The sequence below is a fragment of the Cyprinus carpio genome, chromosome B24 (assembly GCF_018340385.1).
Source record: "Cyprinus carpio isolate SPL01 chromosome B24, ASM1834038v1, whole genome shotgun sequence".
In the NCBI taxonomy this organism is placed as follows: domain Eukaryota; kingdom Metazoa; phylum Chordata; class Actinopteri; order Cypriniformes; family Cyprinidae; genus Cyprinus; species Cyprinus carpio.
The window spans coordinates 21,699,177-21,721,324 of record NC_056620.1 but is presented as its reverse complement, the minus strand read 5'-3'; the positions used below and the strand labels follow the sequence as shown (position 1 = coordinate 21,721,324).

Below are 22,148 nucleotides of genomic sequence, written 5' to 3'. Positions count from 1 at the left end.
TGGTAATAAAATATTGTTTTTATAAACTTGTGTATAGTTTTGACAAAAGTGTTCAATTTTTGCAAATGATCTGAAGTGTTGTGCTACTTTGCTGGAGGGTTGTGTTAATTGTGGTGTGTGTTTTGACAAACCGGGCCCTGTTTTCAAAATTGTGCTTAAGCAATCGTAAAAAACTGTAACATGAGGTTGAACATTGAACCTGACACGCAGTAATATTAACAGACAGGAACAGCAGAATTAAATGCTATAGGATTATTCCTGAGACTCGAGCACAGACCTCGTGGCGCAACGGTAGCGCGTCTGACTCCAGATCAGAAGGTTGCGTGTTCAAATCACGTCGGGGTCAAATGTTTATTCTTGGCATTTAAATCCACAGACACACATTTATAAAACAATAAGTGCAGAGAACGTAAATAAGATGTTAGTTTGAAATCCAGAGGAACAAATGTGGGGCAATAAATATTCAATATTCAGTTGATGTTGCCGTGCCAAAGAGGTATTGTAGAGCACAAACATCAGCATTTTGGGTCTATTCTTTTTTTCCCGTTAATTTTATCTAAAATGTTTTTTTTTTTTTTTTTGTTTTTTTTTTTTGCACTTCTACTCTTGCAACATTATGCATCTTTCACTAGGGGGCAGTGTGTATTAGGCTTTTTGCACAGGACGACTAAACATGCCCTGCGTGCTGCGTCTCAATGTGCCTTCGCCCTTAAAGTATGTACTCATTTGGTGAAGAAAAAGTACACACTTTTGAGTGTGTAGTAGAAGAGTAGGCGAGCTTTGGGACATACTATCACGTCACACAGTCGTGTCTTTAAAGGATCGCTCTGTCGCACCTGTTACACGCACCCTGTCACTGTAAACCGACCTGTCAATCATCTCGTCACAGTCCACATTTAATTTAATTTAACTTCCAGCCGTACTGGAGAGAAAAGCAGTAGCTCGTTGATCTGCCAGTCGCGGGTCTTTCATGCGGAGAACTCTGCTCATTTTCTGCATAATGATGCATTTAAAAGTTAAACGACCAAATGGATGTTTATAAAAGTTCACATTGCTGTTGCAGAAGAAATATAACACGGATAACAATAAATAAATATATATTTTTTACCAGGTTAAATGTTGATTATTAGTAACTCAAGCCCCTTTTTGTAAAGCTCTCTACCTAACCGTAGATCGCGCACATCCGCCACATTTGTAGTTTTTCTAACGCGTTTTATTCGTGTTTGTAGTTCTGGACCGAATCCTTCAATGGATTGTGGGCAATTTTAGCCATTAGAGTGTGCATGTATCCACACTTCAAAAATCGACCTGAAATAGTAGACCTATACTATAGTACAGTAGATATGAAATAGTAGACCCCAGATACTATTTAGGATGGATAGTATGAACACTGAGACGCAGGGTTGAGCATAGATTTCAGTCACGTGACTGGCGCGGAGGGCAAAACATCCCTAGAACTGCAGCACAATCCTGTGTCATTTTATGATCTGTTTCAAACCACTGTTATTTAAAACACATTTAACAAGAAGAAAATCGAAGATATGTGAACAAATGGCAAGTTTTGGGCACTTTCGGTCCATGCACATCATCGCCATCTTCATATGTGCATGTATTTTCTTGGATTAAAATAAATATGTGGATGGCAAAATATATTTTTAAATGCTTTAAAAATATATTTGTATTCTTAAAATACAATTTTAAACTATAATTTTTTTTAATAGCCAATGACCTTTAATGGCCTTTTTATTTACCATTTTGAAATGTCAGATGGGACAAAAACTGGTTTCAATTTAAAGTGTTCATGCTGGCTTTATGTTTTAGGTTTAGAGAGGCTTACGTGTAAGTTGTGTTTGTGTCTGACGTGTGAGGCTGTGGAGCAGGTGATGCTCGTGTCCTTGACTCTCACACATGCTCTCCGCTCAGCACCTGATTTCAAAGGCAGGTGTCACTGCATTACACACCGAACACAAGCACGCTAGCCATGTGCTAGAGATTGACCTCATTTAGACTGGCACAGCTATACATTGGAGAGGGCAAGATCTATTGCTTCAAACACTCCATATACTGCAAGCAAAGCATCGCATCCATAGCACTGTCGATGGGTCTAATGATTCATATTAATGCGTTGTCTTGTATATAAAGTGCTTGAATTACAGTAGGTCATGCCACAACATCTGAATTAAAGAGAAATTACTTGTTTGATAGTCTAAAAAATAATTGTAAATACTCCAAACATCTGAGAGGAGAGTTTCTGCTAGGTGGGCTGCATGATTTGGGTAAAAATCTTATTGTAATTTTTCTGGGGAAAAAAAGAAGTGAAAGCAATAAAAGGATTATATATCAATATGGCTATAAAATAAAATAATAATAAATTATTATGATCATTATTTAGCGGTTTGTATATTTTTATTTAGTAATAATAATAATAATAACAATAATAATAAAAAAATGAATAATAATTAAATATTCCTGTACTAAATAACACTATAAAAATGGCTAAATCAAAACAAAATAAGAAATATTACTATTGTAATATTTCACTGAAAAATAAAAGTATTTTTTATATATTTTAATAATAATGATGATGATTATATTTGTTATTAATATTAAATAGTATTATTATTAAATAGATTTATACATTTACAAAATAAAAAACTATATTAGAATAGTATTTTAAAATATACATTAACAACATTATTATTGTGAATTATTATTATTAAATAAAAATATAAAATAAGTAATAATTTTACATGAATTTTAAACCGTAAAATTACAGTACTAATATCCAATACTGTCTTGAGCAGATAATGTGCTGCTTGTGTGTAAAAGGACATAGACAGTGCCACGCCTCACTCTGAAACATGCAGCGCATTTACTCTTTTAATTAAATACGTCTTTGCTAATTTACTAATTACACATCAACATTTCGATTTTTATTAACTTTAAACATTAATCATGCAGCCGTAATGCTAGGTCTTTTTTTATTTCTTTTTTTTTTTTTGGTCAGATATGTTCAGAATAGCATGCTACCATATTACTACTATTATTCTTGCAGTGTACAGAATATCATATATATAGCATGTGAATGCCTGCATGAATAAGATACCTAGCTAGTACTCACTCCACACATTTGTTGTAGGATAATGTTTGTGGTTGCACATACTATTTTTAAACTATAGGAGGCAGTGCAGCGTTTCATTCTGAACATAGTGATCTTGTTTTTGATTTTGTCTTGGCACATGTATTTAATGACAAGATGTATACTTTGGCTGTCCCAGCTTTTAGGAAGGCCCAGTATTTCACATTTAATCCTATACATTCTCATGTTCAAATCAATTGTTATAACTATTTTGAGCCCACACTTTGTCCAGTAAACAAAACACTAGATATAAACAGCACATTTAATTGTATATTATTAAAAAGCATTTTCTTATATAATGTAAATAAATCAGCAAGTACCAGTAATGTAATTTATTGGTACTTTTTGGTAAGTTCCCATAGTTGAGAAACTCAAAGATTCGATTCAACTGAACCAGTTGTTTCGTAAAATGATTCACTGTTTCGACATGTAAAAGTGTAGACCCTGAATATAAGATGACCCCATTTAAGATAGATAGATAATTCTGTCACTACTGTACACACACACACACTAAGTAGGTTAGAGAAGGTCATTTTAGCTTCAAGACACACACACACACACACACACACACACACACACACACACACTGAGAGAAACACACACCAGACACATGCATGAAGGATTTATGTGCTGTCAGATGGCTGTTCTGTTTCAGTAATGACAGCTCAATGACAGCCATAGACATACCAAACCACACACACACACACACACACACACACACACAAACTGTACTGCATCTCACTTCTGTCTACTCGTGAAGTTCTACGTATTTATATTTTTAGAAAAGACTGGCAGTCTGGCACAATCATGACACCTCACACACCCTAAAAACTGAAAAATCATTAATAATAAGTATGAATTAAATCAACCAACGAAAGCCAAATCAACAACACTTAATAATAAAATGGTTTGAATACATAAAAGAATATCTGTGTAATTTTGTTATGTGAGTGAAGTATGAAACAAAGATATTATTCACAAATAAATCTCGAGCTGACAAATAAATAAAGAAGGTAATCTGGAAGGATGGAAATGCACATTTAGAGAATTTAGTAGAAATGTTCATTGGTCAGAGCTGCAGAAAACACACTGTTTATCTATAACACGCTAAAAACAGAAGGAGAACAGCTTGGTTTGATGATCCCGACTGTCATAAACATCATAAACGTGTTTCCCTCCTGTCTTCTGATTGAGAGAGGAAAACCCTGGCGTCTCATCAGCAGGAGTATCACTATCATGTCAGTAGATCAAAGGTGAACACACTGCAAAGTGACCAGTAATAATGCAGTTATATATCAAACACACATCCTATTAGTTATAATACAAAACTGTTGACTGGCTGCAGCTAAGCGTTGGTTGTTTTTGAAAAAGACTGCCAAGTTACAAGTCATTCATCATTACAAGACATTAAAAATCAAACTAGCTTTTGGAAAAAGTAACCAAAAAAAAAAAAAGAGTATCATGTAGGTAAAACGCAAATATTATTATGTAGTAAAAAAACTCTTCTACAAAAAAAATACAATAAAATAAAATCAAACAAACAATTTATAAATATTTGTCATTTAAAAATAATTTAGAAAATAATTATTAATTATAAAAAAGAATAATTTATAATAATTGTGTGTATATATCTATATATATAAATATATATCACATAAATATAGAATAATTAAATTTTGCATATATACATAATGTAATTTTGATTATTAGATTCATAGTTAGATCAATACTTTTGATTATTATATTATTTTTTTTTTATATAATAGACAGCACTATCATTCCATAATTATAGTAAACTTACAACGACACAAGTAAAAAAAAAAAGAAAAAAAAGAAAGAAAGAAAGAAAGAAAGAAAGAAAGAAAGAAAATTAGAGCTCCAGTGTGTTCCATATTTATATTATTGGCTGGATTTATTTACCATTTTTACTATCCACGATTTACTGTCACCATCCACGGATGTTGACTAAATGTGTCCCTGGAGCACAAAAGCAGTCTTAAGTCTCTGGGGTATATTTGTAGCAATAGCCAAAAATACATTGTATGGGTCAAAATTATAGATTTTTCTTTTATGCCAAAAATCATTAGGATATTAAGTAAAGATCATGTTCCATGAAGATATTTTGTAAATTTCCTACCGTAAATATATTCAAAACTTACTTTTTTATTAGTAATATGCATAGATAAGAACTTCCTTTGGACAATTTTAAAGATGATTTTCTCAATATTTTGATTTTTTTGCACCCGCAGATTCCAGATTTTCAAATAGTTGTATCTCAGCCAAATATTGTCCTCCTAACAAACCGCACATCAATGGAAAGTTTATTTATTAACCTTTCAGATGATGTATAAATCTCAATTTCGAAAAATTGACCCTTATGACTGGTTTTGTGGACCAGGGTCACAAACTCACAATTTACATTAGGACGCTGTGTGAAGGATAAGTGCTCTGCGGGCGGTTAAGGTTTCAGAGGAGACATCACATGCATTCTGTGCCATGCATGCATGTATTTTAGACCTGCTAATCTCTGGATCATATATCTTATAAAAGTGTTAGAGTGGAATTTAATCTGTCAATTCTGAAATGTAATACACATTTGTGCCAGCTGCATCACACACACATACAGTATACACACACATACTCCTTTGTTTTCTTTTACACCACCACGTTTACTTTCTCAATGTCCACTTTGTCATTAGAAACATTCACATGCGGTGTGCAGCTTCAGTGATTTGTTTCCTCAGGTGGGCAACAATCCACACAATGAATATAGACTAATAACATTTTATGGAATATACATAAAGGATTCTGTGAAGGTTAGGTTTAGAGGATAGACAATATTGTTAGCTTGGTACAAAACATGAATAGACAGTTCTCACCATGATAAAAACAACCACATCTGTGTATCTAACCAAGTCAAAATACAAAGCAAGCAATAAATAAACAAAATAAATAGATTGATAAATATTTTAGAATTTAATTAAATTATTATATAATTTATTATACATTTCACATACTATTCTAGATTTTATTACTATTTTGATTTTTTTTATATATTTTGATAGTTTTTTTATTTCAGTTTTTTTTTTTTTTTTTTTTTTTTTTTTCTTAGTTTTTTAATAATTTTGTGTTTCTGTTATTATTACATTAAGTGGAACCGTGGTTCATAAGTTTTTTTATCTCTCTCTCTCTTCTATGCAAAAACAAAATGATTTTGGGTTAGGTAGGTTTGGGAATCTTTACTAATTAACATACTGATACTCAATTAATTTATATAAATAAATAAATTATTTAATTTAAGAATATTTTATAGCAAACAGTGTTTTTTAGTATCATTTAGATATTACAGGTTTATTCATTTTGATTTAATTTAAATTTTTGTGTTTAATTTTAAAGTTTTAGTAATTTTCTTGTGTGCTTAATAAATGTATTTTCAAATGTATGTATATAGTTTTTCATTTTATTTCTGTCTTAGCTTTAGCAATTTTTAGTACATTAAGTGGAAATGTGGTTCATATTTCTATTTTACATTTTCAACTTTTTTATTTGAAGTGATATATTTTTTGTAATATGGTTTAATTTACTGTAACTATAATAACCCTGATGGCAGCTTCCATTTACATCTGCAGGTATCTCTGTGTGTGTGTGTGGTGTGTGTGTGTGTGTGTGTGTGTGTGTGTGTGTGTGTGTGAGTTTTCCAGTCTCAGAGTCGTTTATAGAGATAGTGTGTGTGTGTGTGTGATTTGACCCCAGTTTGTGGTCCGTTACATCACTCCAGTGATGTGTCTGTCTGTGCATTTGTGTTTCTGATGTGCTGCCTTTATTTGGCCAAACCGTGACATTGGAAACGCCCTCCTTATGGTTTCTAGTGGCCATGTGCCCATCTCTCTGCACTATATGTCGGCTATAAAAGAGCCACTGCACCTTACACACGACGTGGTAAGGTGCATATCCAGACACATTACATACAGACAAACTCAAACTCAATCATCAAAATGCCTTCAAGCACAAGAATTATGGCGCCTCAAATCAAGAAGACAGGTAAGCATTACTATCATAATTAAGAACTAACCCCACAAATAAATCTCAGAAAGTATCTTCTGTAGTCAAATGAGGTTGTAATGTACAGGTTCTATTTTTATGCAAACATTTTAAATGTATATTTTGTGTGTGTGTGTTTGTTACATTGTTATTTGTTACATTATTTAGCTGTAAAATTATAGGCATCGTACAGAAAAAGCAAATGTAGCCTACTAAAAAACTGAATTAGTACAGATAGTAAATAATTAATATTTAAAATATTAAATACATATAGAATGTTACAAAGCAACTGAGTTCAGTCTGAAACTTCTTAAAATAAAATTAAAGAAAATCCTTAAAATAAAATTAAACTTGTTTTATTTCAGTTACCAACATTTCTCATTTTCATGAAGTTTGAGTTCTAAAACAACTATAAATAAACTAACACTAAAAACTGAAACTTAATTAAATGAAATGAAAATAGCAAAGTAAAATCTTATTGAAAATATTAAAAGCTACAAAGCTGTAAATAAAACAAAGATTTTTGGAGTGAGAAAAAACTTCAGTCTTTCTAGTTTCACGCTTCAAAATGTCATGTTTAATTCAATGCAGTTATATCATGTTTAATTTCTATGTCATTATTTGTGAAAAGTACTAGCAATTTCTACAAAAAATATAATAGTATATGTATAAAATGTATATTAGTATATCAGTGACTCTAAATCTAAATCTAAGTAACAAGCAACAGTTTCAAAGGTGTGCATGAGGCCATTATGTCAAGTTTATTTATTATCAAATCAATGCATGCGATTTAATTATAGCAAATGTGTCGAGAATGTCAATGCAACAGGGAGTACAATAACATGATGGATAATTAAACTGAAGCATGATGTCAATTATCCAAATGCAGATGCATCAGTTTTGGGGTCGGGTGTATCATTCAGCTGTACTGTAGGTATCAGGTTGCCACATTATCAGAAGTCTGAACAAGTGTTATAAATCATTTCACACTGCTATTGGGTCAGTGGGTTACTTTCACACACACTCATACACACAGTACATTGCCACATGTCTGAAACGGGTGCCAAAGATCATGTGTCTTCAGTGGCTTAACTATAGACTCATATCAGAGAGACACAGACTGAACTTGACAAGAGGTCATATAACGTTACCCATTTATAAAGTTCATCTATTGGTACAAACAAGGCCGTAGCCATGCCTTGATTTTTATAAAGCACAAATAAATGGAATACTGAAGTTAAATTTTAGATGGTAAAATAATTTTGAACTACTTGCAAATAATAATGTAAAACGTTCATGTCTCGTCACATTTAGTTAGGATTTACATGAATGACGAAATTGATACCGCATTTTCAATTCAAAACTGCCATATTTGAGAACAAAGTTGAGTAGATTGTATCCCTGGATATTACTGTCGGTCGTTTAACATTTCTGTCGTAAATCAGCTGACAAATATAAAATGTTTTGCTAGTACTATCGTCTTACCTTGCTCTCTTTCAACGTTTGACGCTTCGCGCTCTGCTTGCGTGAGCTGTAAACCCCGCCTACAAGCACTGCGATGAGGAAGATACAGCAAAAATTTACCATTTAAAACATTTTGTCACCCTAACAACAAACAGAGAACTGCATAATAGAAAGAATATGTGCCTGTATTAAACTACTGGTTTTTTATTTCTTCCAGGAAGGAAAATCAAAGCCGGAAATACTCCTGCTGGTATGATGAATTCAACCTCTGTCTGCATGATAATGATAAGTATTATTAACTTTATACGGAAATCTAAATCTAAACTGATATTTCTCATATCTTTAGAAAAACTTCCAATTTATGAGCCAAACATCCCAGAACCGACGTCCCGAGAGGAGCTGCTCAAATGTGAGTCACACTCACAGACAATCAAACTCTAGTTAAATCAGTAAACTAATTACCTGTTCCTTTGGTCTTAGACTGGCTCAATATTTCATTGGACGAACGAACTGCCAATAAAGTGCTGTGGTTGACTGAGGGCGGGGCTAAAGTGTCCCGCATGACAGATGAGGTGTGTCCTTACCTGGACAGGCCAGAGAGATTTGACCACAGTCCTCAGGTAAACACACACACACGCATGTTTGTTTTTGTGGGGACATCCCATAGGCGTAATGGTTTTTATACTGTACAAACTGTATATTCTATCGTCCTACACCAACCCTGCACCTAACCCTACCCCTTACAGGAAATTTTGTGCATTTTTACTTTCTCAAAAAAACTAATTCTGTATGGTTTATAAACGTTTTGAAAAATGGGGACACACACACACACACACACACACACACACACACACACACACACACACACCTACTTAGCAGAAAGACCTCTGTGAAAGACACTTAATTGTTGATTGTTGTTAATAATAAAAATAATTATAATTCACAGTGCATTGGTTATTCAATTAATAATTTGTCCAGCAGAAGTTTAACTTAATTAAATAAAAACACATACATATTATACATACACATACATATTATACATACACATACATATTATACATACATACATACATACATACATACATACATATAATACATACATACATACATACATACATACATATATATATATATATATATATATATATATATCTATATATATATAATATATATATATTATATATATATATTTAATGTTTGCATAATTTCTGATAATCAATTGATCATTAAATAATTTAATAACTTTTAATTTAGTGAGCAACAACCATAAAAGAATCTAATATTAATGATAATGTATACAATTATAATAATAATAGTAACAATTATTTATCATTATTATTAGTTTCATTATTATCATAATTATTATTACTTACAGCATAATAAAACTTTCACAAAATGAATGCATTGCATTTTTTATTATTAACATTGATAAACTTATAACATTTAATAACTTTTAAAATAGTAAGCAACAGCCATAAAATGTACTCAATAATAATAATAATAATAATAAAAATTCAATATTATAAGTAATTACTATAATTATAATTATTATTATTATTATTATTATTATTATTATTATTATTATTACTTGCCAGTATAGAAAAACCTTCACAAAATGAATGCCTTGTTAATTATTATTTGTATTATTATTAATAATAACTAATAATTTACAGTGCATTAATTTAGTGAGGGTCTTTCTGCTAAGTGAGATGATACAATGTCAACTATCATCAAAATATTTAAAATGAACAAAACATATCTGGAAACCATATGTTTTGAGTTGTGGCCGATTCAGCATTTAAGAATGCATAAAAACACACATACAAGATCTCTCTCATGCATTATTTACAAAATAGTTTCTATCTTCATCTTTCTCATGCATTATTTACAAAATAATAACGAGCAGTCCTCTGTGTGTGTGTGTGTGTGTGTGTGTGTGTGTGTGTGTGTGTGTGTGTGTGTGTGTGTGTGTGTGTGTACAGGTGCTATGTAAGGAGTCTGTCTGGGCGTCGCGCTGTTATTGGGAGGTGCTGTACTCTGGCTGGGTGGTTATAGGAGCAGCATATGAGGGTGCTGGGAGGAAGGCAGGCGACGGTCCCTGTGGCCTCGGGGAGAACGAGGAGTCGTGGGGTCTGGGTTGGGCCGGATCCTGCTATGAAGCCTGGCATAAAGGAACCAGCAGCAGAGTGTCAGACGTGCCTCAGTGCTGCACTATAGGGGTGTATGTGGATCAGCCCGCAGGTCTGCTCTGCTTCTACACCGTGGAGACAGATGAAGATTCAAAGAAAAAAGAAGTAAAACTTCTTCACAGGTTTAAAAATCCTATAAAGGAGAAAATTCTGCCAGGTTTCTGGGTGGGAAGACAGTCCTCTTGCTTAATACTCAAGAAAGAGGAATGAGGTAGAGGAGGAGACATGTAATACTGTGGCTTGTATTATATTTTACACTGTAAAACCTCGTATCATCACTTTATATTTGAAATTACTTTTTCTGTTTGAAATTAAGATACTGTTTGAAATCTGTTTTTCATTATATAGTCTGCTAATGCCTTTTTTAAATTATGCATTTTCAGGTTCACAAATTTGATTTTAAAAATGCATCATGCATATCATCATTCTAGAATTCTAGAATTCATTTATGAATTAATTCTGAATCATTTTGCACATTTCTTTGCCTCGAACCCAGGCATGCAGCTGCCCTGTCCAGGTTTTTGCTCTTGTCGGCTCCTAAAAATTGCTTCCTTCGCTTCCTGTGCACTTCACCCCCCCCCCCTTTTCTCACCTTGATGCCAGCCTCTGTGACTCTGGGATAGAAAAAATTATAAAATAAAATAAAAATATTCACAATAACACAGCAAAAAGCGTATTTTCATTCATTTGTTACTGCTGTGCCAACTCTTAGTAATACTGTCACTTTTTTTGATCAGCAAAAACACAAGCAGATCACTGTTTAATCTGTACATAAATGCATTTCATACAAGTGCTTCGAGTCAGTATGAAGTGAAAATGAAAATTTTCTTTCAGCTGCTGTTAATGGATTGTAATAGTTAAGAACAGCTGTGTTTAGCAGTAAATGTGAACTGAAGCTCTTGGGGTTTGAACATGGTCTCTGGAGACGGAGCTGCTCTATTCTGAGACGATCAGAATCACTAAAGCTGTCAATGCAAATCTGATTTTCAGCTCAAACTCACAGTTTCACTGTTTGATCGGTTCAACGCTCTGAACTGGATCAGTTTCACTTCTGCTCATGGAGTGATGAGACAGTTATGAAGATTGAGTGGTAGTTTCATAAGATTTTTATAGCTCATGAATGAACTGTAATGTAATGTAATGAACTGTAATGAAGAATGGAGTCTTTTTGCTGTAAGATGATGAATAAACTATTCAAGCAGCAACACCTTTATATCCTGCTGATGCTCTTTGGAATAAAAATGTATAATTAGAAATAAGAAAGAAATTATGCATTAGAAAAATACATAATCAAAAATGTCTTTGATTGAAAAATGAGTGAGTTGATAGTAGAAGAGATAATCCATAAAAGTTCTGGGGAAAAAAAGATCATTACTGTATATCCAAATAATTGTAATAATCTTTAAAATATAATGATGGACCTCAACAAAATTGATATTAAGATCATATTTGTTTCTTCTCTGTTGAGTGTGTGATAGTGTTTGATCAGCTGCAGCATCAGTTCAGTCACTGTGACTCTGACTGACCGAGGTTTTTGTACCACTCTTTATCACTGTGTGAACACTGGACCACTGTGGTAACTCAGACAGTAATAATGTCCAGCATCTTCAGTCTGGACTCCACTGATGGTCAGAGTGAAATCAGTTCCAGATCCACTGCCACTGAATCTAGATGGAGTTCCTGACTGACGGCTTTTAGTCCAATAAATCAGGAGTTTAGGAGCTTCTCCAGGTTTCTGTAAGTACCAATACACACAGGGTGGGCTGCAGGGTGGAGCAGTACTAAATTTACAGCTCATCACAACATTTTCTCGTGGTGTGACAGTTTTCACTGAAGGAGTCTGAGTGACTGTGATCTGAGCTTTACACCCTGAAAAAAAAAAAAACATATTAGTCTATAAAACGTATTAGTCTATAAAAATATATTATTTGACATATAAAATTATTTAATATAGTCTTTTTTCAAATATATACTATTCACCTTGTAGTATAAAGCAGTATGAAAGTGTCCAGATGAAGATGATGATGAAGGTCATGTTGATGAAGATTGTTGTGTGTGTCAGTGATGAAGTGTTAAACTCAGCACTATAAACACTCTCAGAGCACTGAAGCATCTGATCAATATGCAAACACACTCCACATCATTTACCTGAAGACAGAGATGCATAATTTTGCCATTTTATTTTTGCTTATAAATTTAACATTTTGAGAAACAGACATTTATAATGTTCTTCATGTTATTTAGGGTCAAGCTTCTCTCTCCAAACACTGTTTAATGTTTCATTCAGACTTTGATGCTGAGAGCATTTAATATCTGTTGTGCAGATTTAATATCATCTATGATAGTGTATAACAGGTCAAATGTAATCCAATAGGGAATGACCAGCTAAATCTTGCTAAAGATTTCATTATAGAGCAGGTAAATAAAATTAGCAGTTTAAAATAACATACATTCTATTAATGCGTTTTGAGAGTAATTATGAAACAAATGATTTCAGACTTCATACAATAACAAGTATTTATTTAAAGATGAACATTTTGAGCTGCTTTTTATAATAATCCATCGCTGCTGTTGAGTCTGATATCAGTGTGTGAGTCTCTTCTCTCTTTCTCTGCTGGAGTTTGTGTTTATTTGAGTGTGACGGAGGTTTTTGTACGACGCTTTCACGAGAATGAAGCACTGTGGTACACTTTTGGTGGAGGAACTAAACTGACGATCAGAAGTAAGTCTTTCTTAAATTATCTAATAAAAATGTATGATGTCTGTGTTTTTTAAAGAGGTTTGAGGTTATGTAAGAATGTTTGGAAACAATACTGTTAATTTATTACAAAAATTTATTATTGAAAAGCTTTACTTACATTTCACATTTTTTATTTTAAATTTAATTGTATTCTATTTTATTCATTTATTTGACCAATTGATGTGTGTATGTGATACATTTTGTGTCCTATATTATGAATGTGTCATATTTGGTGATATTCCATGTTTTCTTGATTTCAAGCCATTCGTACTTAATGTTTTCCATTAGTAATTTCACACCTAATGTATGCTAACCGTTTATGGTATTTTAATGAATTCCAGTATTGTTTGATATTTTCAGTTATACCTTAATGTATGTAATTTTGTGCATTTTGAAATCAAAGTGGGATAATATAGACAAAATAAATGAAATTTCATTGTCATCATCAGGCAAAAAGAAATTCAGTTGATAAACATGATAAAATACAAAATAATATTGAATTCATAAATTAAATTTGTTTCCTAAATTTAACAAGAAACATCACAATAAAATAATCTGCAACGGACAGAGACTTCTATTTAAAACAGTTTCAAGCAACATTTTGCTTAATTCAGAACAGAACAAATTAGCATACATTTTCAATAATGTTTGCTTTAGAGAACTATATATATATATATATATATATATATATATATATATATATATCTTTTACTTCATACATTGTAAAGTAAAAAAAAAAAAATCTATAAAATTTACATTAAAAAACAGCATCTGTTATTCACAGACTTGTCCTTTTTTTCTTCCAAAAAATTTGTAACAGTATTTTCTGTCAAATTACATGAAATGTCCATTACAATAATTGCAGTTACCGTTACTTACCGTTAACCAATTAACAAGTTTTTACTGTAGTATTTTTTTACAGTCTTTTACCATTAAAATTACAATTATTTTACAGTGAATATCTCTTAATAGTACTTATTAATTCAGCTAATGGAGAATATTTTCAAATTCAACTCTTAACTCGTAGCTGCAGATGTGAAGAAGTGAGTTTTGTGTGTTTGTGTGTTTCAGCTGGTCCCGCAGTGAAGCCCTCCGTGTCTCTGCTGCCTCCCTCTTCTCTGCAGATCTCTGGAGACTCAGCCGCACTGCTCTGCCTGCTCAGCTCTTACTCTCCACAGGGGGCGCAGGTGAGCTGGATGCTGGACGGGTCAGAGGTCACCGAGGGGGTTCAGACCAGCGCAGAGAGCGAGCGGGGGACGGACGCTACAGCCGCAGCAGCGTCCTGAGCCTCAGCAAAGCACGCTGGGAAGCCGGCGAGCGCTTCGTCTGCAGAGTAAACATGACGGAGCTGATCACGAGACCTCGTTCCTCAAGAGCTCCGAGTGCTGATGTTTCTCCAGTGAAGAGCAGCAGGATTCACAGCAGTCTCCTGATTTACAGCTCAATACTCAAGCAGTCTTTCAATGTGCTGCCATTGCTGTTCATTCAATAAAGCTTCTGAACTCCTTACATTTGTGTTCGACTGCATCATTGATCAGTGTGTCCTTCCTTCACTAAAGTTTCAGCTGCTGTTGATGGATTGTAATAGTTGAGAACAGCTGGTGTTTAGCAGTAAATGTGAACTGAAGCTCTTGGGGTTTGAACATGGTCTCTGGAGACGGAGCTGCTCTATTCTGAGACGATCAGAATCACTAAAGCTGTCAATGCAAATCTGATTTTCAGCTCAAACTCAGTTTCACTGTTTGATTGGTTCAACGCTCTGAACTAGAACAGTTTCACTTCTGCTCATGAGAAATGAGTCATGAATATTAAATTCATCATCAGCTTGAGATGAAGGAGCTACTTGAGAAACATCTTTGTTACTGGTGATTCACAATGACTTTACTGTATGACTTAAAATGGTATATGAGTGTAGTTTAATGAACAAAATTTAAAACAACAAAACAACCTGTGGCACCATTGTCATTTGATTACACCCTGTGTTTTCTCTGATTCTGAACATAGTTGAGTCAAACATCTGTCACAGGACAGATCTCAGTCTAATAGAGCCGATTTGACTCCTAACTCAGTTCTGAGCTCATGTGTAGTTCTGTGTTTGGTCTCTGTGTGTCAGTAGTGAGTGATAGTGTTTGATCAGCTGCAGCATCAGTTCAGTCACTGTGACTCTGACTGACCGAGGTTTTTGTACCACTCTTTATCACTGTGTGAACACATTACCACTGTTGATGACATGTTCACTCATACAGTAATAATGTCCAGCATCTTCAGTCTGGACTCCACTGATGGTCAGAGTGAAATCACTGTTAGATCCACTGCCACTGAATCTAGATGGAGTTCCTGACTGGAGGGTGTTTGTTAAATAAATCAGGAGTTTAGGAGCTTCTCCAGGTTTCTGTAAGTACCAGTTCAAAGCATATACCCCCTCATGACTGAATACATCTGTGCTGGTTCTACAGTTGATCTTCACTGTTTCTTCTGGTTGAGCTGCTGTCGTTGAGGGACTCTGAGTGACGCTGATCTGTCCTCTACACTCTGAAACACACAACAAGAAGAAAATCAACTCAAAATGTAATATTATACTTGAGAAAATTAATTCATATCAAACTTGTGCTCCACAAACCTTGAACAAACGCTGTGAGAGTCCAGATGAAGATGATGATGAAGGTCATGTTGATGAAGATTGTGTTGTGTGTGTCAGTGATGAAGTGTTAAACTCACAGCACTATAAACACTCTCAGAGCACTGAAGCATCTGATCAATATGCAAACACACTCCACATCATTTACCTGAAGACAGATGTTCATTAACAGACACAATAAACAATTACTGAAATGAGAAAATGTAAACTTTTTCCATAATATTTGATCTTCTAATTGCCAGTCTGTTATAAATTGTATCAGATCATTCACCTTCTGAATTCATCCAAGACTAACTTTAGTATATGATCCTGACTCTCTCCTGTGAGAATATTTTTGGCTGTAGTTGAATAAAACCATGTCAATTCCTACATTTCATGCCAAATCCATGGATGTTCTTCAGGTTTTTACAGACATGAGGATCATTACACGTGTCTCTGTCAAGAATCAACTGAGATTTATTGTGAGTCACAACACACGATATAAATAAAACCGTTAATTTTTTTTCATAAAGACAGTTTTCATGTTTTAGTAATAACACAGACTGCATAAAGCAGATGAAGTAAATGCAGGTGATGTCTGCTGTGAGTGATGTGTTTGTTGGAGACTCAGTTGATGTGGTGTTTGTTCAGTTAGTGAAGCGTTCAGGAGGTTTTTGTTCAGCTGCTCTATTAGTTTGTATCTCTGTGGGTCACTTTCGGCAGCGGCACCAAACTGGATGTTGGCAGTAAGTCAATCATTATTTAATATTATTAATACAACAACTGACTGTTTAACACTTTGCTGCTCTATAGAAATGATGCACTTTTCCACTTATTTATATATTTAAATTTTATTTTTAGTTCACACTGAATGTTTGCCAGTCAATATTGTAAATGTGGCTTTCATTGCCATGGCATCTTTGTTTTCATCTGGTGAACTACTGTATAATAATTTTGGTCATTTCTTAATAATTTGATTTTATGAGTTTTCAGAGCCTCAGTTCTTTTTTTCCCTTTTTTTTTTTTTTACTCAAATTGTTATAAAAATGTGCACTGAAATAAAATAAAATAATAGAAATAGTTTGTCATTTTGGCACCACTTTGATTTTACTTGAAAATTTAAGGCAGTAATTAAACTTAAATTTTCAGATTAGTGTGTTGATTTTTTATTAAATCTTTCAGATACTTTCAAATTGGAAATTATGGTTGCTTAAATGTGTTTATATATATATATTATATATATATATATATATATATATATATATATATAAAGGTTCATATTTTATAGTAGACATGACATACAAAAGTTTTATTTTCTATTTTTTAAAACTAAATTTTGTACCCGATTTTCACATGCTGTCATCACAAATGGTAATGAATTCCTGCTTTATTATGTTATTATGCACATCTGATCTTTGATGCTTTTTATAAAAGTGACTAACATTGAAGTTGATAATGAAAATAACTCTTCAAATCAATACAATTTCATTGTTTTGCTGATCACAGGCTTTGAAAAAATTCATTCAGGTGACTTTAAGTTTAATGTATTACAGTTTAATCACTGTATTAATTGTTGATATGTTTTTTATGAAGCTGAAAGGAGAGAAATGCTTTCTTCTTGACTGAGTTGACTGTTGTGTGTTTGTCAGGCGTCACTCGTCCTAAAGTAAGCGTCCTGCCGCCCTCCAGTGCAGAGATCTCCTCAAAGAAGACAGCGACACTGGTGTGTGTGGCCAGCGAGGGCTTCCCGTCAGACTGGAGCCTGAGGTGGACGGGAGCAGCAGGTCTCAGGAGAGCAGCGCTGGGCTCCTGGAGAAGGACGGTCTGTACAGCTGGAGCAGCAGCCTGACTCTCTCTGAGCAGGAGGTGGATGGAGAGCGTCTCAGTGAGCTGTGAGGCCACACCGAGCGGCCAGCCTGCGCTCACTGGACACGTGACGAGACAGCAGTGTTCAGAGTAGATCTGCTGCTCTTCTCACTCATGTCTCACATGGAGACTAACAGCACATGAGTGACTCCTTCATTCTCCACATCCAGCTTCAGTCGCTCGCATCTGCATCTGCTCTGCTTTGTGTGCTTCATACAAGACTATATGTGTGCTTTAACATTCAATCTGATTTAATTACAGTTTAGTCAATAAATAAAATACAATTGTAACTTTATGCCTTTGTGTTCTTTTTTGTCATTTTTGTTTCAGGTCTTTCTTTGGATCAGGGCTTTAGCTCGCAAAAAAAAAAAAAAAAAAAAAAAAAAAACGTAAATGGACCATGAAAAAAATCCTGCAGATACATCTTGAAACAACATGAATCACACAAATATAGTGATAGATAAAGTGTGCTGAAGATAAAGAGTGTTAGATTAGCACATTTATAGCAAGTGGAAACTTGAATAAATGCTTTATATTTCATTTAATATAACTCAAAACTTCACAGTTTGATCGGTTACACGCTCTGAACTGGAACAGTTTCACTTCTGCTCATGGACTGATGAGACAGTTATCAAGTGTAGTATTTTTATCAGATTTATACAACTTATGAATTAACTTTAATGAGATATGGAGACTTTTGACTGCAAGATGATGAATAAACCTCTTCAAGCAGCAACATTTTTATATCCTGCAGATGCTTTTCGGAATATGAATGAATATGAAAAAAATGATAATTATATAAAAATAATTTTAATAATTATCAAAAATAATGATGGACCTCAACAAAATTGATATTAAGATCATATTTTTGTTTCTTCTCTGTAGAGTGTGTGATAGTGTTTGAGCAGCTGCAGCATCAGTTCAGTCACTGTGACTCTGACTGAAAGAGGTTTTTGTACGACTCTTTATCACTGTGTGAACACATAGTTACCACTGATAGAGTGTCGACTCTGACAGTAATAATGTACAGCATCTTCAGTCTGGACTCCACTGATGGTCAGAGTGAAATCAGTCCCTCCATATGCTCCATTCCCACTGAATCGACTGAAACTGTTACCATAGCGATCGTTTACTCCACTAATGACGAGTTTAGGAGTTTCTCCAGGTTTCTGCTGATACCAAGCTAAGCCCCAGCCATCTATTCCAGCATCAGTTTTACACTCTATAGTGACGTCTCGTCCTTCAGAAACAGTCAGAACTTCAGACTGAGTCACACAAAATTAATGCAATCGATGGGAGAAACTGAGACACACAATATGGCGGGTTTTAAATCAACATTAAAGAGTCAAAAGTTAGCATCTTTCTCTTCTGTTACCTGGAATAAAAGCTGCCAGAATCCAGATGAAGTTGCTGAAGAGATTCATTGTGTTTGTTGTTTTTGTACCGTGGTAAACAGCAGTGTGTTATAAAGTGTTTGAGTCTGAAACTCTATAAACACTCGGAGCGCTGAAGCATGTGCCGATGCAAAGTGACTCTCTCGGTGGAAAAACCCTCCTTCAGTCAGTCGAGTCGACTAATTTCTTCATAATACTCTTATCATGGAGACATTATACAGAGAAAAACACAAACACACAAAAGCTCATTGGGAATCACTGGACTGCAGCTGTTTTATGATGATGTTGAGTTTGTTTAACAGTCATGAGTTTTATAAGCTTTCAGACTGTTAACCAGCATTTAAAACCTGAAGATTCACTAAAAGTGCATTGACATGACAATATCATAACATGACCACTCGTTTAAATGTATTTGGTGAAATTTATCACTCAGAAATGAAAATTCCCACATGGAGATTTTTTTTTTTTTTTTTTTTTTTTTGTGGTCTCCATACTAAAATGATGACATGTTTTTTTTCTCAGTTTGTCACTGGATCAGAAAAATCACTTTCATACAAGGATTTTTGATGATGCTGATGGTTTTCTATTTTGAATAAATATTGCTCTTTTTAACTGTTTATTCATCAAAGAATCCAGAAAAAAAAGTATCACAGGTTTCAAAAGATATTAAGCAGCACAACAGTTTCCAGCACTGATAATAAATCAGCATATTAGAATGATTTCTGAAGGATCATGTGACACTGAAGACTGGAGTAATGATGCTGATAATTCAGCTTTGCATCACAGGAATAAATTAGATTTTAATGTATATTAAAATAAAAATATATATATTTTTTACATTGTAATAATATTTCACAATATAAATTTTTTTCCTGTATTTTTGATCAAATAAATGCTGCACTGATGAGCATAAGAAACTCCTTTAAAAAAACATACAAAATCTTACTGATCCCAAAAATTTGACCGGAAGTGTTTATATTTCCTTATATAATAATATTTTTAAAAAAAAATGGGTGGGGGGGGGGGGGGGGGGTTCGTCCGTGCTGGACACTGTTTTGAGCACTTGTGTAGTTCTGTGTTTGGTCTCTGTGTGTCAGTAGTGAGTGATAGTGTTTGATCAGCTGCAGCATCAGTTCAGTCACTGTGACTCTGACTGACCGAGGTTTTTGTACGACTCTTTATCACTGTGTAAACACATCATCACTGTGTACATTCATACAGTAATAATGTCCAGCATCTTCAGTCTGGACTCCACTGATGGTCAGAGCGAAATCTCTCTCAGATGATTTACTGCCACTGAATCTAGATGGAGTTCCTGACTGACGGCTGCTTGTATAATAAATCAGGAGTTTAGGAGCTTCTCCAGGTTTCTGTAAGTACCAACTCACAGCAGGATTTCCATTACTAGTACAGCAGGAATCACTGCTAAATGTACAGGTAACGGTGACTGATTGTCCAGTTTGAGCGAGCAGCACTGAGGGAGTTTGAGTCACTGTCACCTGCCCAATAGATTCTGTCCAATGAGAAAGATCAGAAATCACAAACACTTTTACAAACATATATCTTCTCAACATAAAAATAACAAGTTAATAACACAATTAATCCTTCCAGACACAAACCTCTACATAATACTGTCAGCGTCCAGATCAATATGGTGATGAAAGTCATTTCTGTTGGTTGTAGGTTCAGTTCTAGTGAGAAACAGTTGTTGATCATGTTTGATGTTTGTCAGAGTTATAAACACATGCAGAGCACTGAAGTGTGTGTCGCTCATGTAAAACACACTCTCTATGCAAACACTTCAGGAGAATGTCTACAAGCAGAGGCAGACTCAGTGATTTGGGAGCCCTAAGCAAATTTTAGGTATGGTTCCCCAACACAATAACTATATGCTCTTTTACACATAACCCTTATTTTGCTCGCTCTGTCTCTCTCTCTCTCTCATAGGTTTTTAGCAATAACTAGTTTATTTACCCCTTCACAGCGTAGTTTTGGTTGAACATTGGAGGGGTTTGACGAGTGAGCTGTTTTAGTAGAGTCCCCCCGGGTCACGCCCCTCATTCATAAGGTTTATTTATTTGTTTTGCTTATATATTTATTTTTGTGAAATGGTATTTTGTGCTTTCATCTATGCAAAGTTGGTGCAATAAGGCAACATCATAGTTAACAGTTACTTGTTTACATAGGATATAGGCCATATATGTAATGTATTTTATATTATTTAGGCACTTATAGACTCTAGTTTGGACAGAATGTTCTAATTCAACATGGCATGGGAAGTCAATATAGCTTAACATTTTCTTATATTGATAATGTTTATTTCTTACTCCATAACAGTTCATCAGGCTCTGAATGATTTAATCTTTGCTATCTTTTGGAATATCTTAAGGCCCATATAACATAGTTTTAACCATTTTTGTTATAATAAGAATAGCCTATTAATCATTACAAGGCCAATAATGACTTTTTTTTTAATTAATCATTATACAGTAGCATTTGTTATAAAGAAACAACCGCCTGCATATTTAGAACCAATATCTACAACATGCCACAGTTGTAATATAAATTAAATCTATAGGGAAAAATCTATTCCTTTAACAGATTATCTAATATAAATTCTACAACAAGTTAGACTAAATTTTACACAGTAAATAAGCCTACAATAAAACATGATATATTCTAGTAAAGGTGATCAAGT

The 22,148-nt window shown here is 33.9% G+C and overlaps 2 protein-coding genes, 1 non-coding gene, 1 pseudogene and 3 gene segments (V, D, J or C); 4 read left to right on the top strand and 3 right to left on the bottom strand.

The window, feature by feature from the left end:
* The first annotated feature begins 274 nt into the window (after window positions 1-274).
* trnaw-cca lies at window positions 275-346 on the top strand. Its single transcript has one exon. It is a non-coding gene; the product is annotated as a tRNA-Trp (tRNA).
* Window positions 347-7,089: 6,743 nt separating this feature from the next.
* LOC122142283 (tripartite motif-containing protein 16) lies at window positions 7,090-12,081 on the top strand. The gene is made up of 5 exons (XM_042752319.1): window positions 7,090-7,180; window positions 8,862-8,894; window positions 8,991-9,053; window positions 9,125-9,264; window positions 10,627-12,081. Exons 1-5 carry the CDS (start codon window positions 7,135-7,137, stop codon window positions 11,041-11,043), a joined length of 699 nt encoding a protein of 232 aa, XP_042608253.1. The 5' UTR covers window positions 7,090-7,134; the 3' UTR covers window positions 11,044-12,081.
* A 301-nt stretch (window positions 12,082-12,382) lies between these two features.
* On the bottom strand, window positions 12,383-12,937 carry LOC122142285. The segment is given in 2 exon segments: window positions 12,383-12,702; window positions 12,814-12,937. Coding segments are annotated over 2 exon segments (375 nt in total).
* Window positions 12,938-13,171: 234 nt separating this feature from the next.
* On the top strand, window positions 13,172-15,082 carry LOC109068064 (immunoglobulin lambda-like polypeptide 5). Its single transcript, XM_042752228.1, has 4 exons — window positions 13,172-13,188; window positions 13,235-13,251; window positions 13,454-13,552; window positions 14,645-15,082. Exons 1-4 carry the CDS (start codon window positions 13,172-13,174, stop codon window positions 14,857-14,859), a joined length of 348 nt encoding a protein of 115 aa, XP_042608162.1. The 3' UTR covers window positions 14,860-15,082.
* Window positions 15,083-15,596: 514 nt separating this feature from the next.
* Window positions 15,597-16,248, bottom strand: LOC109096070. The segment is given in 2 exon segments: window positions 15,597-16,105; window positions 16,194-16,248. Coding segments are annotated over 2 exon segments (384 nt in total).
* A 536-nt stretch (window positions 16,249-16,784) lies between these two features.
* Window positions 16,785-18,340, top strand: LOC109070764 (annotated as a pseudogene).
* Window positions 18,341-20,616: 2,276 nt separating this feature from the next.
* LOC122142287 lies at window positions 20,617-21,247 on the bottom strand. The segment is given in 2 exon segments: window positions 20,617-20,963; window positions 21,070-21,247. Coding segments are annotated over 2 exon segments (429 nt in total).
* Between the last annotated feature and the right edge of the window lie 901 nt (window positions 21,248-22,148).